At 59.3% G+C, this 18820-nt stretch overlaps 1 protein-coding gene and 1 long non-coding RNA gene across 2 annotated transcripts; both read right to left on the bottom strand.

Annotated features, from left to right (window-relative positions):
* Positions 1-10250: 10250 nt before the first annotated feature.
* Positions 10251-11492, bottom strand: LOC309452165. Its single transcript, XR_014186452.1, has 3 exons — positions 11420-11492; positions 11262-11317; positions 10251-10319 (listed from the first exon to the last, which is right to left on the bottom strand). It is a non-coding gene; the product is annotated as an uncharacterized lncRNA (long non-coding RNA).
* Positions 11493-11509: 17 nt separating this feature from the next.
* Positions 11510-16173, bottom strand: LOC309452164 (mucin-3A-like; the record flags this gene model as incomplete). Its single annotated transcript, XM_082076837.1, has 9 exons — positions 11510-11520; positions 11595-11764; positions 12724-12886; positions 12964-13029; positions 13112-13260; positions 14508-14566; positions 14664-14785; positions 15989-16052; positions 16141-16173. The coding sequence occupies 9 exons, from the start codon at positions 16171-16173 to the stop codon at positions 11510-11512; spliced, it is 837 nt and encodes a 278-aa protein (XP_081932963.1).
* Positions 16174-18820: the final 2647 nt, after the last annotated feature.

The following is an 18820-nucleotide window of genomic DNA, read 5'->3' as shown; positions in this document are numbered from 1 at the left end:
TCCCCAAGGGGGACACCCCGTGGGTTGTCCCCACCTCACGGGTGTCCTACACCCCCCCCCACGAAGAGCTGGGCCCCTCCGTGATGCTGCTGGCACGTGTCACCAACCGGGACTTCTCCGAGGACATGAGGGACAGCTCGTCCACCTCCTACCGCAGCTTCGTGGACGAGTTCAGCCGCACGGTGAGGGGCTCGTTGTGTCCCCCCCCATGTCATCGTGGGGCCGCCCGTCCCGGCCCCGGTGGTGACGCGTGTCCCTCTGTCCCCAGATGGACCGGGTCTACCACAATGTTTCTGGCTACCGTGGCACCCGGGTCCTGGCCCTGAGGTGAGTGTGGGGGTGGTGGTGGAGATGGGGTGGGTGAGGAACCTCTAGGGGGGATGAGGAACCTCTAGGATGGGATGAGGAACTTCTAGGATAGGGTGAGGAACCTCTAGGATGGGATGAGGAACCTCTAGGATGGGATGAGGAACCTCTAGGATGGGGTGAGGAACCTCTAGGATAGGGTGAGGAACCTCTAGGATGGGATGAGGAACCTCTAGGATGGGATGAGGAACCTCTAGGATAGGGTGAGGAACCTCTAGGATGGGATGAGGAACCTCTAGGATAGGGTGAGGAACCTCTAGGATAGGGTGAGGAACCTCTAGGATGGGATGAGGAACCTCTAGGGGGGGATGGGATGGGGTGGGGCGAGGAACCTCTAGGATGGGATGAAGATGATGATGGAGAAGAAGATGAAGCAGGAGAAGATGGTGGAGATGGAGAAGATGGTGGGGATGGAGAAGAGGAAAGGAGGAGATGATGCTGGAGAAGAGGAGATGAGGAGATGAGGAGGAACCTCTGGGATGGGGTGAGGAACCTCTGGGATGAGATGAGAAGATGATGAGAAGATTAAGATGATGAAGAGAAGACGAAGAGAAGACGAAGAGAAGAGGAGACAATGACATGATGAGGAACCTCTGGGATGGGATGAGGAACTTCTAGGATGGGATGTGGAACGTCTAGGATGGGATGAGGAACCTCTAGGATGGGATGAAGAACCTCTAGGATGGGATGTGATGAGATCTGGTGGGTGAGGAACCTCTGGGATGGGCTGAGATGAGATGAAGAACCTCTGGGATGGGTGAGGAACCTCTAGGATGGGATGGGATGAGATGGGGTGGGTGAGGAACCTCTAGGGTGGGATGAGGAACCCCTGGGATGGGATGAGGAACCCCTGGGATGGGATGATTCCGATAGGTGAGGAACCCCATGCCAACACTCGCTCTGCCCCCCAGAAGAGGCAGCGTGGTGGTCACCTACAAAGTCCTTCTACACCCACCAACTGGAGACCCCAACCTTGACCACCGAGCCCTGGAGCTGCTGGAAGCCGCCAACACTGCGGCCCAGCCCCACAACTGCAGCCGCTCAGCCGGTAGGTCCCAAGTGACCCACTGCTGGTCCCCAACATCTCTGGTGGCTTCCGTGACCACTCTCCACCCTTCCCTCTCCAGGAGGACTCTGCTTCAGCACCTCCTCCCCCAGATCCGCCCGCGCCGAGGCGCCGGCGCTCAACGCCACGGGTGAGCGCGGTTGGTGGGGACGCGGCGGGGGGCGGGACGGGGGTCAGGTCTCAGCCAATGGGTGGTTGTCTTCTCCAGAGCTCTGCAGGAAGTACGCGCCGGCCAACTTCAGCCGGTACTACTACCCCTACCGCACCCCCAACAGCTTCCTGTGCGTCACCAACTGCACCCTCAACGTCCCCGGCTCCATCGACTGCAACAGCGGGTTCTGCCGGGTGACGCTGGAGGGACCGCGCTGCTTGTGAGTGCAGCCCGACGTCACCCGTCCCCGTCAATCCCACCCAACCACCAACCGGAACCTCCCCAGAACCCCAACCTTTGTCCTCCAAACCATTGACCCCCAAACCCCAACCTTGACTCCAACCTCTGTCCTCCAAACCCAACCCTTGACCCCCAAACCCAACCCTTGACCCCCAAATCCCAACCTTGACCCCCAAATCCCAACCTTGACCCCAACAGCCCAACCTTTGTCCTCCAAACTCAACCCTGGACCTCCAAACCCAACCCTTGAGCCCCAAACTCCAACCTTGACCCCAATACCCCAACCTTTGTCCTCCAAGCCCAACCTTTGACCCCTGAACCCCAACCTTGACCCCAACACCCCAACCTTTGTCCTCCAAACTCAACCATTGACCCCCAAACCCCAACCTTGACCCCAACACCCCAACCTTTGTCCTCCAAACTCAACCATTGACCTCCAAACCACAACCACAACCCCAAACTCCAACCATTGTCCTCCAAACTCAACCATTGACCCCCAAACACAACCCTTGACCCCCAAACCCCAACCTTGACCCGAACATGCCAACCTTTGTCCTCCAAACTCAACCATTGACCCCCAAACTCCAACCACAACTCCCAAACCCCAACCTTGATCCAAAACCCCAGCCTTTGTCTTCCAAACTCAACCATTGACCCCCAAACACAACCCTTGACCCCCAAACCCCAAGCTTGACCCCAACACCCCAACCTTTGTCCTCCAAACTCAACCATTGACCCCCAAACCCAACCCTTGAGCCCCAAACTCCAACCTTGACCCCAACACCCCAACCTTTGTCCTCCAAACTCAACCATTGACCCCCAAACTCCAACCACAACCCAAAACCTTGACCCCCAACCAAAACCCTTGACCCCCAAGCTCCCACCACAACCCCCAACCTTGACCCCCAATCCCAATACCTTGACCTCAACCATTGACTCCCAACCTTAAGCCCAACACCCTAATCCTTGCCCTCCAAACCCAGCTCTTTATCCCCCAAACCACTGACCCTCGAGCCCCAACTCTTGACCCCAACACCCCAACCATGACCCCCAAGCTCCCACCACAACCCAAACCCTTGACCCTCGAGCCCCAACCTTGACCCCAACACCCCAACCTTGAGCCCAACACCCCAACTCCCGCCCCCCAAACCCAACCCTTGACCACAACCCCAACCCATAGACATGGGGCAGGTTCTCCAAGGTTCTCCCCAGCTCTGGGAAGGGCCTTGGTGGGTTTCTTGGAGGACCCCCAATCCCAATCTATGGGGTGAAGACCCTTCCCATGATGCACCATCCTGCAGCTGCCCGGACGTGCCGTGGTTCCTGACATCCGGGGGTCGCTGCCAGACCCACATCAGCAAACTGGGGCTGGGGCTGGGGCTGGGACTGACCTTCCTCATCCTCCTCATCATCCTCATCATCCTCACCCTCCGCTTGACCAAAGGGAAGAGGGAACCCAACGATTCCAGGTGAGGGGTCCAGCAAGAAGAGTTGGGGTTGATGCCATGTTGGGCTGCCCCCCGATGTTCCCCTTCACCAAAACTTGGGGGGCAGCAACCCCCCAACCCCAAGGAGGGCTGAGACCTCAATGCCCCACACTCAAGACGCGTGTCCTCACCAGTTCCCGGCCCCACAGCGACGATGGCAGCTGGACAGACGGACGCCGCAAAGCCCACGTCACCGGCATCTACCACGTGAACGGCAGGGGGTCCGCGGCCCAAAAAGGTGACCCCTATGGGGGGGTGTTGGGGGGGGACCCACAAAACCTTACCGAGGAGACCCCCCCCCACCCGACCCTCACCCTGTTCCCCCTCCAGGTCCCATAAGCTCCTATAAGCCCAACGCGGAGGCGCCGGCGCCCCCCACGCCGGTAGGTGCCCGCGGTGACGTAGTCGGCAGTGACATTGGGGACAAAGGGGGACACCCCATCCTCATCACCCCCACCCCTCTTTGCAGGTGCTGGCGCCCCCATGACCCCCCCATCCAAAAATCAGCTGGGGGGGGGGCGGTCCTCAAGCTGCCCCACACTGGGCTGGACCATCAGCATGGGGGGGGACAGCAAGCGAAGACCCCAACCCCTCCAAAAAGGGGAGGTGGGGAATGTGCATCCCCCCCCCCCAATATCTCAATTTTGGGGCAAAACCAAGCGGGATGTGGTCCTCTGTGAGAGAGGAAGGGTCCCCCCCATGGTTTTTGGGGGGGTTCCTTGCTGGAGAGGAGACCCCCGCACCTTGTTGGGGGTCACGGAGCCCCACGTGACCCAAACGATCCCGATCTTGGAGAAATAATATTTATTAATGTATTTAATTAATGTCCTGAAGAATCACCCGGAAAGATGAGGCTGGGGGGGCGGGGCTAAAGGAGGGAGCCAATAGTGCGGCCCCGCTTTGGGGGGGACAAGATTTAGGGGTGGGGGGATGATTGGAGTCTTGGAGGTCATGGTTGGTGTTTGGGGGGGGTCACATTTGGGGTCTCGGGGGTCACAATTAGGGGGTTGGGGGCCATAATTAGTGGTTGGGGGGGTAGTGGTTGAGGTTTTGGGGTCACAATTGGGGTCATGGGGTCACATTTGGGGGTCACACTTGGGGTTTTGGGGGTCACGGTTGAGTTTTTGGGGTCACAATTGGGGTCACGGGGTCACAATTGGGGTCTTGGGGGTCACATTTGGGGTCACAATTGGGGTCATGGGGGTCAGATATGGGGTCACAATTGGGGTTTTGGGGTCACAGTTGAGTTTTTGGGGTCACATTTATGGTCATGGGGTCACAATTGGGGTTTTGGGGGTCACATTTGGGGTCATGCGGTCACATATGGGGTCACAATTGGGGTTTAGGGGGTCACGGTTGGGGTCATGAGGGTCACATATGGGTTCACAATTGGGGTCTTGGGGGTCATGGTTGAGTTTTCGGGGTCACATTTGGAGGTCATGGGGTCACAATTGGGGTCACAATTGGGGTTTAGGGGGTCATGGTTGAGTTTTTGGGGTCACATTTATGGTCATGGGGTCACAATTGGGGTTTTGGGGGTCACATTTGGGGTCATGGGGTCACATTTGTGGTCACACTTGGGGTTTTGGGGGTCATGGTTGAGTTTTTGGGGTCACAGGGTCACAATTGGGGTTTTGGGGGTCACATTTGGGGTCACAATTGAGGTTTTGGGGGTCATGGTTGAGTTTTGGGGGTCACACTGGGGTTTTGGGGGTCATGGTTGAGTTTTTGTGGTCACAGTCGGGGTTTTGGGGTCACAATTGAGTTTTTGGGGGTCATGGTTGGGTTCTGGGGGTCACATTTGGGGTCATGGGGTCACAATTGGGGTCACAATTGGGGTTCTGGGGTCACAATTGGGGTCAAAATTGGGGTTTTGAGGTCACAATTGGGGTCACAATTGGGGTTTTGGGGGTCATGGTTGAGTTTTTGGGGTCACAATTGTGGTCACAGTTGGGGTTTTGAGGGTCACGGTTGAGCCCCCCATCATCACCCCCTAATTATGACCCACACAACCCAAGACCCCCAATTACGACCCACACAACCCAAGACCCCCATCATCACCCCCAATTACGACCCACACAACCCAAGACCCCCATCATCCCCCCTAATTATGACCCACACAAGCCAAGACCCCCAATTATGACCCACACAACCCAAGACCCCCATCATCCCCCCTAATTATGACCCACACAAGCCAAGACCCCCAATTATGACCCACACAACCCAAGCCCCCCATCATCACCCCTAATTATGTCCCACACAACCCAAGACCCCCATCATCACCCCTAATTATGACCCACACAACCCAAGACCCCCAATTATGACCCACACAACCCAAGCCCCCCATCATCACCCCTAATTATGACCCACACAACCCAAGACCCCCATCATCCCCCCTAATTATGACCCACACAAGCCAAGACCCCCAATTATGACCCACACAACCCAAGCCCCCCATCATCACCCCTAATTATGACCCACACAACCCAAGACCCCCATCATCACCCCTAATTATGACCCACACAACCCAAGCCCCCCAATTATGACCCACACAACCCAAGACCCCCATCATCACCCCTAATTATGACCCACACAAGCCAAGACCCCCAATTACAACCCACACAACCCAAGCCCCCCATCATCCCCCCCAATTACAACCCACACAACCCCACATCACCCCCCCCCCACCTTCTCATTGTTCCTCCCTTCCCCCCCTCCCCCCCATGATGCCAACTCACCCCCACCCCCGCAGAGCTTTTAAACCTCATTAAGAGCCCAGCTAATTACATAAGAGCAGCTAATTACGGAGCGAGACAGCTGGAGAACTCAATTAAGAGCAAACCGGCTGGAAAATGGAGCTTTTTAAGGTTGTTTGGGGGCTTTTTTGGGTGTTTTTTTGACCTTTTTTGTTGCTTTTTGAGCTCGTTGTTTTTTAATGAGTTTTTGGGTTGTTTTGTGGGTGTTTTTGAGCTAAAAAACCCACAACCAGCGGAATTTTCCAGGGTGAATTTCCATGAGAACAATATACGAGGACACGGTCGCTATGGTGGGGTCTCCCCATCCATGTCCTCCCCGCATTGGGGTGACGGTTCCACCGAGCTCAAGGTTGTCACCCGTGTCACCTCCTCCTTGTCACCTTGACCCCACCCCGCTTGTTGTACCAGGAACCCCGCGTCATGGAAACAACCGCACGAGCGGGGTCACACCCGTTCTTGGAACGGGAACCATGGGGAGATACCGGGCAAAGGACACGGGTGGGGGACGAGGAGACGGAACCAAACTCCTTCCGTAACACATCATGGGTGGGTTGGAGGACGTGCGAGGGGTGGGACGGGACCTCAGGGGCACGTAGGACCTTGTTTGCTATGGCTACCGGGACCTCCATGGCCACCATGGCCACCAGGACCCCCATGTCCACCATGGCCACCACAACCTCCTCATTTTCTATGGCCACCAGGACCCCTGTGTCCACCATGGCCACCACAACCTCCTCATTTTCCATGGCCACCAGGACCCCTGTGTCCACCATGGCCACCACGGGCACCATGACCACCTCCTCATTTTCTATGGCCACCAGCACCCCTGTGTCCACCATGGCCACCAGGACCTCCTCATTTTCTGTGGCCATCAGGACCTCTGTGTCCACCATGGCCACCAGGACCTCCTCATTTTCTATGGCCACCAGCACCTCTGTGTCCACCATGGCCACCACAACCTCCTCATTTTCTGTGGCCACCAGCACCTCCTCATTTTCTATGGCCATCAGGACCTCTGTGTCCACCATGGCCACCACAACCTCCTCATTTTCCATGGCCACCAGGACCTCTGTGTCCACCACGGCCACCAGCACCTCCTCATTTTCTGTGGCCACCAGCACCTCTGTGTCCACCACGGCCACCTCCTCATTTCCTATGGTCACCAAGACATCTGTGTCCACCATGGCCACCAGGACCTCCTCATTTTCCATGGCCACCAGGACCAAATCCTCATTTTCCATGGCCACCAGGACCTCTGTGTCCACCATGGCCACCATGACCACCTCCTAATTTTCTATGGTCACCAAGACCTCTGTGTCCACCATGACCTCCTCATTCTCCATGGCCACCACGGCCACCAGGACCTCTGTGGCCACCATGGCCACCAACACCTCCTCATTTTCTATGGCCAACACCACCACCCCCGTGGCCACCACGGTCACCGGGACCTCCATGGCCACCATGGACTCCTTGGCCACCACAGCCTCCTCATTTTCTATGGCCACCACCACCTCTGTGGCCACCACCACCACCTCCTCACTCTCCATGGCCACCACCACCACCTCTGTGTCCACCACGGCCACCACCACCTCTGTGGCCACCACAACCTCCTCACTCTCCATGGCCACCAACACCTCTGAACCCACCACAAACACCACAACCTTCTTACTCTCCATGGCCACCAGCACCTCTGTGGCCACCATGGCCACCAGCACCTCCATGGCCACCATGGCCACCAGCACCTCCATGGCCACCAAGACCTCTGTGTCCACCATGGCCACCAGCACCTCCATGGCCACCAAGACCTCTGTGTCCACCATGGCCACCAGGACCTCCATGGCCACCAAGACCTCTGTGTCCACCATGGCCACCAGGACCTCCATGGCCACCAGGACCTCTGTGTCCACCACGGCCACCAGGACCTCCATGGCCACCAGGACCTCTGTGTCCACCATGGCCACCAGCACCTCCATGGCCACCACGACCTCTGTGTCCACCATGGCCACCAGGACCTCCTCACCCACCACAACAGTGACACACACGACAACCCCACCAACACAAACCTTGGTAGCAAACTCCTCCTCGTTGGGGTCCATCCAGTGCAGAACAACAACCGGAGGTCCTCCAAGAGGTACCACCAAAAGCGACCACAACCCAAGGAAGGTCTCCCCAACCAAGAGGTGACCCCACAGCACCCAAAACTTTGGGTAGAGGGGCCAACTTCAGCACCCCCCTGAGCAAAGAACAAGGGATGGGACAATAACACAGGTGCAAGTGACAACCAAGAAGGTTCTAGAGCTGGGCTGAGCTTAAACGGGGCTCCTGGGCCAATGGGGTGGAGGTCCCAGGTGAGGCCCATCAGGGTAATTAAGGCTCATTAGTGCCTGATGAGCTTGAGTATAGAAACCTTGAAGAGTTAGTGGTGGGGTCAAGACTTGTGTCCAGATTGGTGATACTGGTTTATACTGGGACAACCCCATTGTCAACTTGGGGAGGGGGGAAAGAAGCTGTTCCCCCCACTTCTAAGCCCTTTATTTGGGGTGACCCCCCCCCAAGATACCAGTTCCCATAGGGGCCCCCTGTGCCCCACACCAGTAGGTCCCAGTTGGCACTGGGGACACACCCGTCCCCACCCCCGCGCTATTTTCGGTTACACTTGGACTTTGTCCCCCCCCGGTTGCCAGGTAAGGTGGGAAAACCCAATCAAATGACTAATTATAGGACAGGGTGTGACGTGGGTGGGGACACGAGCGGTGACGCGGGAGCTTGGGGACACTTCCGCCTCCTGGGGTGACCCCGGGGTGACCCCCCCCTACCCCCACCCCCCCCCCACCCTCGGGATCCATTGGGGTGGGGGGGACACTTGGGGGACCCTTTGTCACCCACTCTGTGGGACCCTCGATGTCCCCATCACAACCTTGGGACCCATCAGCCTCCCCCCCATCATTTGGGACCCCTCAATGTCCCCCCCATCCACAGGTGGTGCCACCTTGGGACCCCTCGATTTCCCCCCCCCATCACTTTGGGACCCTTAAATGTCTCCCCCCATCATTTGGGACCCCTCAATGTCCCCCCCACCATATTGGGACACCTCGATGTCCCCCCTATCCCTGGGTGGTGCCAATTTGGGATCATTTGATGTCCCCCCCCCATATTGTGACCCTTCAATGTCCCCCCCCATCCCTGGGTGGTGGCACCTTGGGACCCCTCAATGTCCCCTCCATCAGTTTGGGACCCCCCAGTGTCCCCCCCACACCATATTGGGACCCCTCAATGTCTCCACCACCACCTTAGGACCCCATAATGTCCCCCCATCACTTTGGGACCCCTCAATGTCCCCACCATCTGTGGGTGGTGCCACCTTGGGACCCCTCCATGTCCCCAACCCCTGGTGGTGCCACCTTGGGACCCCTCAATGTCCCCACCACTTGGGACCCCTCAATGTCCCCAACCCCGGGTGATGCCACCTTGGGACCCCTCAATGTCCCCACCACTTGGGACCCCTCAATGTCCCCAACCCTGGGTGGTGCCACCTTGGGACCCCTCAATGTCCCCACCACTTGGGACCCCTCAATGTCCCCAACCCTGGGTGATGCCACCTTGGGACCCCTCAATGTCCCCAACCCTGGGTGATGCCACCTTGGTACCCCTCAATGTCCCCAACCCCGGGTGGTGCCACCTTGGGACCCCTCAATGTCCCCAACCCCGGGTGGTGCCACCTTGGGACCCCCCGCTGTCCCCCCAAAGCCCCGTTGTCCCCGTGGGGGTGGGAAGGGGCTGAACCCCTGGGCTGATCTTTAACCCCGCGGGTGGTGACAAGGACACATTGTCCCACGTGCGTCACCCGCTGGACTTGCACCCTTGGGGTGATCCCCTGGCAGCTCACGCACCATTAATTAACCACCGGTGTTAATTATTAATGAACGCCCAGTTTGGGACGGGACGGGGGGAGTTTCCATCCCACCACCAGTGGGACGTTGAGCCCACATCCCCCCAAGGGGACAAGGGACCCCTCAGGGTGTCCCCAGAGACCCCAAAACCAGGCAGGTGACAATAAAATTAGTGCTTTGTTCGAAAATAAAGTGCTGATGTGAACAGGGAGGAAGAGGATGGTGGGATCCTCGGTGGTGTCCCCAAGGTCCCCACCCGTCCCCCGTGTCCCCACGGTGTCCCCGTGTCCCCACCCCGCGCCGCTGGCTCCTGGGTGGGTCATCTCAGGGGGTGACGATGTGGGTCGGTCGCTGGATGTGGATCTGGGGAGGAAGGGGACATGGGGGTGACATGGGGGGGTGTCCCCACTGTGGTGGGTTGGGACATGGGACATGGGATGGGGACATGGGACAAGGATGTGGGACATGGGATGGGGACATGGGACGTGGGATGGGGACGTGGGGCAAGGACATGTGATGGGGACATGGGACAAGGACGTGGGACATGGGTTGGGGACATGGGACATGGGATGCGGATGTGTGACGTGGGATGGGGACATGGGACATGGGTTGAGGACATGGGACAAGGACTTGGGACGTGGGATGGGGACATGGGACAAGGACATGGGACGTGGGATGGGGACATGGGACAAGGATATGTGACATGAGACAAGGACATGGGACAGGGACATGGGATGGGGATGTGGGACATGGGACATGGGATGAGGTCATGGGACGGGGACATGGGACAAGGATGTGAGATGTGGCATGGGGACATGGGACTGGGACATGGGATGGGGACATGGGACAAGGACGTGTGACACGGGATGGGGACATGGGACACAGGATGGGGACATGGGACAAGGATGTGAGATGTGGCATGGGGACATGGGACATGGGACAAGGACATGGGATGGGGACATGGGATGGGGATGTGGGACATGGGACATGGGATGGGGACATGGGACAAGGACATGGGACACGGGACATGAGATGGGGACGTGAGACATGGGATGGGGACATGGGACAAGGACGTGGGACATGGGATGGGACAAGGGACATGGGTTGGGGACATGGGACAAGGACATAGGGTGAGGATGTGGGACATGGGACAAGGATGTGGCACATGGGATGGGGACATGGGACATGGGATGGGGACATGGGACACGGGATGGGGAGGGAGAGCTGGGGGTGACCCGGGGGGGTTGTCCCCACCGCGGCGGGTGTGGGGACACAGTGTGAGGGTCCCGGTGACACAACACCCACCTCCTGCGTCGTGTCCACCTTCTCCAGGTCAATGTGTGTCCAGGGGGTCTCGGTGGCTGTGGGGCGCACGGAGACGTGGGGTGGAGCCCCATGTCCCCAATGTCCCCCATGTCCCCAATGTCCCCCATGTCCCGCATGTCCCCAACCCACCCCATTACCTTCCCACGACGCTCCCTGGTTGTTGATGGCGAACCCCTGGTCATCGTTCCAGTTCTCATCCACGTTGCAATACAGGTCCAAGCGCGACGTCAACTTGTCCCTGTGCCACAACATGGGGACGGGTGACAACCGGCCGCGTGTCCCCCCCCATGGGACCCCCCCATTGCAATGCACACGCTTGCCTGTACTCGTCCTTCTGCCGCCGCGCCCGCACCATGAACACGGTGAAGATGGCAACCGCCGCCACCAAGGTGGCCACCGGCACCCCGATGGCCACCCCCATCTTGCTGATGCGTGACCCGCAGAACTTGTCTTGGTACCAAAATGCCACCTCGTCGTCGCACCTGGTGGGGACACCGCGAGGACGAGGGACATGGGACATGGGATGGGGACATGGGACATGGAATGGGGACATGGGACAAGGACATGGGACATGGGACAAGGACGTGGGACATGGGATGGGGACATGGGACAAGGACCTGGGATGTGGCGTGGGGACATGGGACATGAGATGGGGACATGGGACATGAGATGGGGACATGGGACAAGGACATGGGATGTGGCGTGGGGACATGGGACATGGGATGGGGACATGGGACATGGGATGGGGACATGGGATGGGGACGTGGGACATGAGATGGGGACATGAGATGGGGACGTGGGACATGAGATGGACATGGGACAAGGACATGGGATGTGGCGTGGGGACATGGGACATGGGATGGGGACGTGGGACAAGGACATGGGATGTGGCGTGGGACATGGGACATGAGATGGGGACATGGGACAAGGACATGGGATGGGGACATGGGACATGAGATGGGGACATGGGACAAGGACATGGGACGTGGCATGGGGACATGGGACATGGGATGGGGACATGGGACATGAGATGGGGACATGGGACAAGGACATGGGATGTGGCGTGGGGACATGGGACATGAGATGGGGACATGGGACAAGGGCCTGGGACATGGGATGGGGACATGGGACATGAGATGGGGACATGGGACAAGGACATGGGATGTGGCGTGGGGACATGGGACATGGGATGGGGACATGGGACAAGGACATGGGATGTGGCATGGGGACATGGGACATGGGATGGGGACATGGGATGGGGACGTGGGACATGAGATGGGGACATGGGACAAGGACATGGGATGTGGCGTGGGGACATGGGACATGGGATGGGGACATGGGACATGAGATGGGGACATGGGATGGGGACATGTCACCCCAACCCACGGGGAGGTTGTTGGGGGGGACGGGGGTTGTTTTTGGGGGTGGTCGCGGTGCTCACTGGCATTGCGGCCCCACGCGTGACACGGAGCACGTGCCGTGGACGCAGCGGTGGGGGTCGGCGGCGCGGCTGTCGCAGTTGGTGACGCAGATGACGCCGGTGGCGGTGACAACGGGGAAGTAGAAGGGCTGGAAGTCGGCCGGGATGTACCTGGTGCAGACACCTGGGGGCGCAGGGATGTGGTTTTGGGGGACACACACACACACACCTTGGGGACAAGCGTCCCGTGGCTTCACTTACTTGTCTGGACCTCGGGGACCTCGACGTTGGTGACGTTGGTGAACGTGGGGTTGAAACACAAAGAACCTGGTGGGGAGAGAACCTGGTCAGGTCCCCCAACAAGGACCCTGGTGACAACAGAGGTGGCGTCGCCACCGGTGTCACTCACAGTTGTCCCCTTGGCAGCTCTCGTTGCAGCTGGTGTAGCTTTCGAAGGCGCTGACGAGGTTCTTGGAGATGTTCTCCACCGTCTCGGTGGTGGTGGTGGTGGCCAGGACCTTCAGGATGACGGTGTAGTTCACCACGATGCTGCCCTGGCTGCGGGGAGATGGGGACGTGGGATGGGGACATGGGACATGGGATGGAGACATGGCATGGGGATGTGGGACATGGGATGGGGATGTGGGACACGGGATGGGGACACGGGATGGGGACATGGGATGGGGACATGGGATGAGGACGTGGGACATGAGATGGGGAGATGGGTTATGGGATGGGGACATGGGACAAGGACGTGGGACACAAGATGGGGACATGGGACAAGGATGTGGGACATGGGATGGGGATGTGGGATGGGGACACGGGATGGGGACATGGGATGAGGACGTGGGACATGAGATGGGGAGATAGGATATGGGATGGGGACATGGGACGGGGACATGGGACAAGGACGTGGGACGTGGGATGGGGACATGGGATGGGGACACGGGATGGGGACATGGGACAAGGATGTGGGATGGGGACATGGGACAGGGACATGGGACAAGGACGTGGGACACAAGATGGGGACATGGGACAAGGATGTGGGACATGGGATGGGGACATGGGATGGGGACACGGGATGGGGACATGGGACAAGGATGTGGGATGGGGACATGAGATGGGGACGTGGGATATGGGATGGGGACATAGGACAGGGGATGTGGACATGGGACAAGGACGTGGGACACGAGATGGGGACATGGGGACATGGAACAAGGACGTGGGACATGGGATGGGGACATGGGGACCTGGAACAAGGACGTGGGACATGGGATGGGGACATGGGACATGGGATGGGGACATGGGACAAGGACGTGGGACACAGGATGGGGACATGGGACATGGGATGGGGACATGGGACAAGGACGTGGGACGTGGAATGGGGACATGGGACAAGGATATCTGACACGGGATGGGGACACGGGACACAGGATGGGGACACAGGATGGGGACATGGGATGGGGACGTGGGACGAGGACGTGGGACATGGGATCGGGATGGGGACGTGGGACAAGGATGTGGGACATGTGATGGGGACATGGGACATGGGATGGGCACATGGTCCCATGCTGAAGCAGGGGACCCAACTGGGACCAGTTTGGGGTCCCCAGTGTGGAGGGACAGAGTGGCCACCATTCCATGGGGCTGGAGCATCCTGTAGGATCCCCATGGTTGTAGGTTCTAGATGCCCCATCCTTGGGGACCATCACCTGGAGTTGACCCCCGTGGGTCCCTCCACCCCAGATCACCCCCCCAGAGCAGATGGGGGGTCAGCACCCATAGGCCACCCCATGGGCACCCACCTGAGCTCGTGGATCACCACGTCTTGGTAGCCCTCTATGTCCTTGTAGACCTCCCTCATCTGAAAGACAAAGAGAAACCATGAGGAGATGTGGGTGTCAGCCCCACCGTGCCCTGAATGTCCCCCCGAGGTGTCCCCGGTGTCACCGGGTCCTCACCTGCTCCTTGAACTCCTTCTCGAAGTCCAGGAAAGCCGGGGAGGATTTATCCGTGAGGTCCTCGGTGAAGTTCCTGTTCTCCACCTTGGCCTTCATCTCCACCGTGGCGTTCACCGTCACCTCTGCGGCAGAAGGAGACCCGCGAGTGACAGACCGTGGTCATGGGACGAGGTTGGTCCCTTCATGGTGTCCCCATTCCTGGATCTGTCCCTCCATGGTGTCCCCATTCCCATGCTGGTCCCCCCATGGTGTCCCCATCCCACCCCTGGTGACCATGGGACGAGGTTGGTTCCTCCACGGTGTCCCCATTCCCCTGCTGGTCCCTCCATGGTGTCCCCATTCCCATGTTGGTCCCTCCATGGTGTCCCCATTGCCATGTTCATCCCTCCATGGTGTCCCCATCCCATCCCTGGTGAACATGGCCATGGGACGAGGTTGGTTCCTCCATGGTGTCCCCATTCCCCTGCTGGTCCCTCCATGGTGTCCCCATCCCACCCCTGGTGATCATGACCATGGGACAAGGTTGGTCCCTCCATGGTGTCCCCATTCCCATGCTGGTCCCTCCATGGTGTCCCCATTCCCATGCTGGTCCCTCCATGTTGTCCCCATTCCCATGCTGGTCCCTCCATGGTCTCCCATCCCAACTCTGGTGACCATGGGGCGATGTTGGTTCCTCCATGGTGTTCCCATTCCCATGTCAGCCCCTCCATGGTGTCCCCATCCCACCCCTGGTGACCATGGGACAAGGTTGGTCCCTCCATGTTGTCCCCATTCCCCTGCTGGTCCCTCCACGGTGTCCCCATTCCCCTGCTGGTCCCTCCATGGTGTCCCCATTCCCATGTTCATCCCTCCATGTTGTCCCCATTCCCATGTCAGCCCCTCCATGGTGTCCCCATTCCCATGTTGGTCCCTCCATGGTGTCCCCATTCCCCTGCTGGTCCCTCCATGTTGTCCCCATCCCATGTTCATCCCTCCATGTTGTCCCCATTCCCCTGCTGGTCCCTCCATGGTGTCCCCATTCCCATGTTGGTCCCTCCATGGTCTCCCCATTCCCCTGCTGGTCCCTCCATGGTGTCCCCATTCCCATGTCAGCCCCTCCACGGTGTCCCCATTCCCCTGCTGGTCCCTCCATGGTCTCCCCATTCCCCTGCTGGTCCCTCCATGGTGTCCCCATTCTCATGTTGGTCCCTCCATGGTGTCCCCATTCCCATGTTGGTCCCTCCATGGTGTCCCCATGGTCCCTCTGAGGTGCCCTCAGCCCAATTCATGGTTGGTGGCCCCAAGGCAGCCCCGGCGCATTGTCCCACACTTGTGGTTGTCCCCACCTTCTTGCACCTCCACGATCTCCCTGAAGAACTGGCACTCGTTCCCCTGGAAGTTCGGGGGGCACTGGCAAAGGCCGTCGACCCAGGTCCCCCCGTTTTGGCAGACGACCAACTCACAGTAGGTGCCGTAGAACCCGCCGGGACACACGCACTTGACCCCGTTCCACGTGGCCCCGTTCTGGCATTGACCTGGAAGAGGAACCACGGGACGTGGGTGGAACCTCCGGGGGTGCGAAGACACCCGGAGAACGTTGGGGGGACGGTGGGAGGTCGGGGAGTGGGGACGTGGCCGGTGGTGCCACCAGCGAGGGGGAAGACTCACCTGCGTTGGTGGTGGTTGGTATGGTGGTGGTGGTTGTGGTGGTGGGGGGGGGGGTGGTGGTGGTTGTGGTGGTGGTGGTGGTTGTGGTGGGAGTGGTGGTGGTTGTGGTGGTTGTGGTGGTGGTGGTGGGAGTGGTGGTGGTTGTGGTGGGAGTGGTGGTTGTGGTGGTTGTGGTGGTTGTGGTGGGAGTGGTGGTGGTTGTAGGGACAGTGGTGGGGGTGGTGGTGGTTGTGGTGGGGGTAGTTGTAGTTGTAGTTGTAGGGACAGTGGTGGTGGTTGTGGTGGGGGTTGTGGTTGGGGTGGTTGTAGTTGTAGTTGTAGGGACAGTGGTGGGGGTGGGCGTGGTTGTGGTGGGGACAGTGGTTGGGGCGGTTGTAGTTGTAGGGACAGTGGTGGGGACACTAGTGGGAGTGGTTGTAGTTGTAGGGACGGTGGTGGGAGTGGTGGTGGTTGTGGTGGGGACAGTAGTTGGGGGGGTTACGGTTGTAGGGACAGTGGTGGGGACAGTGGTTGGGGCGGTTGTAGTTGTAGGGACAGTTGTGGGGACAGTGGTTGGGGCGGTTGTAGTTGTAGGGACAGTTGTGGGGACAGTGGTTGGGGTGGTTGTAGTTGTAGGGACAGTTGTGGGGACAGTGGTGGGAGGGGTTGTAGTTGTAGGGGGGGTGGTAGTTGTAGGGATGGGGACGGTGGTGGAAACAGTAGGAGGAAGAATGGTGGGGGTGGTCGTAGGGTACAGGACAGTGGGTACAGACGTGGAGGTGACAGCGGTGGAGGTGACAGCGGTGGAGGTGACAGCGGTGGAGGTGGCTCCAGTGGTGGCTCCAGTTGTGGAAGATGGTCCTGAAGTGCTGGTGATGGCCGTGGAGGTGACCTCAGTGGAGGGGACAGTGGTGGACGTCACTTGGCTGGTGGTGGGTGCTGTAGAGGACACTTGGGTGGTGGGTGCTCTGGAGGACAATTGGGTGCTGGTGGGTTCTGTGGAGGTCAGTTGGGTGCTGGTGGGTTCTGTGGAGGTCACTTGGGTGCTGGTGGGTTCTGTGGAGGTCAGATGGGTGCTGGTGGGTTCTGTGGAGGTCACTTGGGTGCTGGTGGGTTCTGTGGAGGTCAGATGGGTGCTGGTGGGTGCTGTGAAGGTCTTTTGGGTGGTGGTGGGTGCCATGGAGGTCAATTGGGTGGTGGGTTCTGTGGAGGTCAGTTGGGTGGTGGGTGCTGTGGAGGTCAGTTGGGTGGTGGTGGGTTCTGTGGAGGTCCCTTGGGTGCTGGTGGGTTCTGTGGAGGTCAGTTGGGTGGTGGTGGGTTCTGTGGAGGTCCCTTGGGTGCTGGTGGGTGCTGTGGAGGTCAGTTGGGTGGTGGTGGGTTCTGTGGAGGTCAGTTGGGTGGTGGTGGGTTCTGTGGAGGTCCCTTGGGTGCTGGTGGGCGGTGTGGAGGTCAGTTGGGTGGTGGTGGGTTGTGTGGAGGTCGCTTGGGTGCTGGTGGGATCTGTGGAGGTCCCTTGGGTGCTGGTGGGTGCTGTGGAGGTCAGTTGGGTGGTGGTGAGTTCTGTGGAGGTCAGTTGGGTGCTGGTGGGTTCTGTGGAGGTCAGTTGGGTGGTGGTGGGTGCTGTGGAGGTCAGTTGGGTGCTGGTGGGTGCTGTGGAGGTCCCTTGGGTGCTGGTGGGTGCTGTGGAGGTCAGTTGGGTGCTGGTGGGTTCTGTGGGGGTCACTTGGGTGGTGGTGGGTTCTGTGGAGGTCAGTTGGGTGCTGGTGGGTTCTGTGGAGGTCAGTTGGGTGCTGGTGGGTGCTGTGGAGGTCTCTTCTATGGCAGTGGTGGGTACCAACATGGAGGTGACCTCAGTGGAGGGGACAAGAGTGGAGGTGGCTCCAGTGGTGGTGAAGGTCGTGGAAGAGGGTCCTATGGTGGTGGTGGCTTCTGTGGAGGTGACCTCAGTGGAGGTGACAATGGTGGAGGTCACTTGACTGGTGGTGGGTGCTGTGGATGTCAGTTGGGTGCTGGTGGGTGCTGTTGAGGTCTTTTCTGTGGAAGTGGTGGGTGCTGCTGTGGTGGTGACCTCAATGGAGGGGACAGCGGTGGAGGTGACAGCAGTGGAGGTGGCTCCAGTGCTGGTGAACGGGGTGGAGGACAGTTCTGAGGTGATGGGGAAAGAGCTTGAGCTGACACCAGAGGAGGTGACAGCGGTGGAGGTCTCTTGAGTGGTTGGGTTTATGGAGGTCAGTTGTGTACTGGTTGGTTCTGTGTAGGTCACTTGGGTGCTGGTGGGTGCTGTGGAGGTCAGTTGGGTGGTGGTGGGTTCTGTGGAGGTCCCTTGGGTGCTGGTGGGCGGTGTGGAGGTCAGTTGGGTGGTGGTGGGTTCTGTGGAGGTCAGTTGGGTGCTGGTGGGTGCTGTGGAGGTCAGTTGGGTGCTGGTGGGTGCTGTGGAGGTCACTTGGGTGCTGGTGGGTGCTGTGGAGGTCAGTTGGGTGCTGGTGGGTGCTGTGGAGGTCACTTGGGTGCTGGTGGGTTCTGTGGAGGTC

Source organism: Streptopelia decaocto, assembly GCF_964273445.1.
Source record: "Streptopelia decaocto genome assembly, contig: HAP1_SCAFFOLD_317, whole genome shotgun sequence".
Classification (NCBI taxonomy): domain Eukaryota; kingdom Metazoa; phylum Chordata; class Aves; order Columbiformes; family Columbidae; genus Streptopelia; species Streptopelia decaocto.
Note: the sequence above shows the minus strand (reverse complement) of the source record. Positions and strands in the feature narration are given on the sequence as shown.